General features: G+C 36.7%; 1 protein-coding gene across 1 annotated transcript; it reads left to right on the top strand.

The window, feature by feature from the left end:
* Nucleotides 424–2465, top strand: LOC109226164. The gene is made up of 5 exons (XM_019390961.1): nucleotides 424–485; nucleotides 740–977; nucleotides 1115–1916; nucleotides 2032–2139; nucleotides 2251–2465. The coding sequence occupies exons 1-5, from the start codon at nucleotides 424–426 to the stop codon at nucleotides 2463–2465; spliced, it is 1425 nt and encodes a 474-aa protein (XP_019246506.1).

The raw sequence follows: 3325 nt of genomic DNA, 5'->3' as shown, positions 1-3325 counted from the left end.
TTAGTACAAACACGGTATTCTTGAGTCTACAAGTGTCACAAAAGATACGAAGAGTTAGAACGCAAAAAGAGAGCTGTGTCAATATTGCAAAAATCACAGTTGTTGTACATCATTGATGGTGAACGTACTAAAACCATCACTACTGTAATCATTTATCAAAGATCTAAGAGAACACTTGTGACCCAAGGGAACTGGACGTAGGTACCATACTGGTACTGAACCAGTATAAAAACCGTTGTGCCTTCTTTAGCTTTCTGTTCATTTAGTTCATTCCTACTGAAATTATTCACTCTGCGAAGTCTAGTCGACTAAACTTACAATTAGTCAACCAAGATTTTTAAATCGGCTACAATTCACCCCCTCCCTCTTTTACTTTCAATTGGTATCAGAGCAAGGCTCACAAACTTTTCTTAACGGCTAGTGATGAAAAGATCATGGGATCAAACAAAGTCGTTGGAGCGCTATTTCAAGAAGGAACCTCTCAGGTATGACCACCGTATTTCAACGGGCAACACTTTTCTCACTGGGAAGTGTGTATGGAAACATACACTATGTAATATGACATTAAAGTTTGGCACGTGATCAAAAAGAAAAATCTTCCAATTCCTTTGAAGAAAGATGAAAATGGTCAAGTCATAGTATCGACTAATCCACTTGCCTTAGATGACTACACTGAAGAACATCAGTTGTCATAACAGTGAATGCTTAAGCAAAAAAATCTGTTGTACAATGTTGTCAGTGGAGAAGAATATGAAGAGATATCAAGCTGTGAAACTGCTAACAAAATGTGGGATAAATTAGAGGTCACATATGAAGGAACCAACAAAGTGAAAGAAACAAGGATGAATCTTCTAGTTCGAGACTATGAATCATTTCAAATAAAGGATGGAGAATCAGTAGAGGAAATGTTCTCCAGGTTCAGCAAAATCCTTGGAGATTTAAAGTCATTTGGTAGACCAATAAAAAGTGGCAAACAGGTCAGAAAAATTCTAAGAAGTCTTCCCACGATTTAGCAACCCAAAGTTATTGCTCTGGAATGTCAGGATCTTGATAAAATATCCTATGATGAACTTAGAGGTGATCTAATTGCTTTTGAGAAAACTCACTTAGATAGGCAGATTCAACAAGAAAAGAAGAAGACAGTTGCATTCAAAGCAATGTGGCTAAACCAGAAAATGAAAAGGAAGAGGAAGGAGGAGAACAAAATGAAAACATAGCTATGCTCTCTCAAGTTGTAACAAGCATGATGAGGAAAAATAGAAATAGCAGGAGAGGTAAACCAAACTTTAGAAATGGAAGGACAAATAATGATAACAATAAAAATAGTGGAAGATACTATGAATGTGGAAAACATGGACACATTCAAGTTGAATGCCCTGAACCGAAGAAGAAACTCGGCGGGAACTTTCAAAAGAAGAAGTCCGTTGGAGCTTGGAGTGATGAAGAAGAATATGACCATGAAGAAATTGCAAATATGTGCTTCATGTCCATAAAAGAAGACAACAATAATGACTCAGGTGAACTTGGACTCATGGCAGACGTAGGAACATGTGAGGAAGAGAACTCATGCGAACTTGGTCTTATGGAAGACGAAGGAACTAGTGAGGTACGTCTTCCTACATGTCCTAATTATTATGAACTCCAAGAATTTGTTGATATTGCTCTTGTAGATATTGAGAGAGTTCTAACTGAACTCAAAAAAATCAAAAGAGAAAAGAAAGACTGGGCTTTGAAGTTGGAAGTCTGTGAAACTGAGCAAGATATGCTTCAAGATGAAGTTAATGAACTTCAACTTCAACTGAATGGATTACGAAAATCCACCAGTCATAGTTCTGTTAAATCAAATCAGATTGCTACTCATACATCTTTGATTAGAACTAGAAATCCTACTGCATGCTCTTATTGTGGCAAAATTGGTAACAATACTAACCAACGCAGAAACAGAATCAGAGCAGAAAGAGGCTCTGAAAATCCCAATAATCCTTCTTGCTTTTATTGCGGAAAACTTGGCCACACTTATAATCATTGCAGGTTCAAGAACAACTGAAGATGGGTTTAGTGACCTAAATCTTCTAGTCAAGCTAATACTCAGAGCTCTAACCATTCAGGACCCAAACAGGCTTGGGTACCTAAAAACAAGTAATCTTTCTTTTTTGCAGGAACACCGAAAGAAGAATCGAAAAGAAAAATAGTATCTTGACAACGCGTGTTCCAGACATATGACTGATGACAAACAATTATTTAAAACAGTCATCAAACTAGATGGAGGAATAGTTGCCTTCGGAGATAAATCAAAAGGAAATGTAATTGGAGTTGAAAAGGTTCATCTCAGCTCAACATGTGACGTAGACGAAGTATACCTGGTTGATGAACTTGGTTACAATCTTCTCGGTTTCAGTCAACTATGTGGCAATGACTATGAGGTTCATTTTAAGAAACATGGTTGGTTTATTGAAGACGAATAAGGTAAAGTTATTCTTTCTGGTAATAGAGACAGGAATGTCTATACTATCAGTAATGTAGATAGTCTTGGTAATCAAATTTGTCTAGCATCTATGTTGATGATCCCTGGGCATGGCATAGAAAGATTGGCCATGCTATCATACATACTATTCAAAAATATTCCAAAGACAATCTTGTCATTGGTCTTCCAAAACTAGATTTTTCAAAAGATCATATTTGTGATGCATGTCAATTAGGAAAACAAACTCGTTCATCTTTCAAAATCAAAAACATTATTTCTACTACTAACCTCTTAAACTCCTACATATGGATTTGTTTGGTCCAACTAGAGCTGCTAGTGTGGGTGGTAGAAAATATGCTTTTGTTATTGCAGATCTTTTTTCTTGTTTCACTTGGGTTATTTTTCTGAGTCATAAAGATGAAGCTCTAAGGAATTTTGAAGTCTCCGGTAAGAAAGTTCAACGCTAAAAGGGATACTAAATTTCCACTATAAAAAGTGACCATGGAGGAGAGTTTGAGAGCAGAGCATTTGAAAACTTCTGCAATGATCAAGGAATTTCTCACAACTTTTCTTCGCCAAGATTACCTCAACAAAATGGAGTTATAGAACGTAAAAATAGAACTTTGCAGGACATGGCAAGAACCATGATTGTGGAAAACTCTCAACCTCACCATTTCTGGGCAGAAGCTGTGAGCACAGCATATCATATTATTAACAGATGTCTGATTCGACCCATTCTTAAAAAGACTCCATATGAGCTATGGAATGGTAAGAAACGCAACATCAATTACTTCCACCCATTTGGATGCAAATGCTTCATCCACAATAATGGAAAGGACAATTTGGGCAAGTTTGATCCAA

This window comes from Nicotiana attenuata, chromosome 5 (genome assembly GCF_001879085.1).
Source record: "Nicotiana attenuata strain UT chromosome 5, NIATTr2, whole genome shotgun sequence".
NCBI lineage: Eukaryota > Viridiplantae > Streptophyta > Magnoliopsida > Solanales > Solanaceae > Nicotiana > Nicotiana attenuata.
This window is presented reverse-complemented; position numbering and strand designations above follow the sequence as displayed.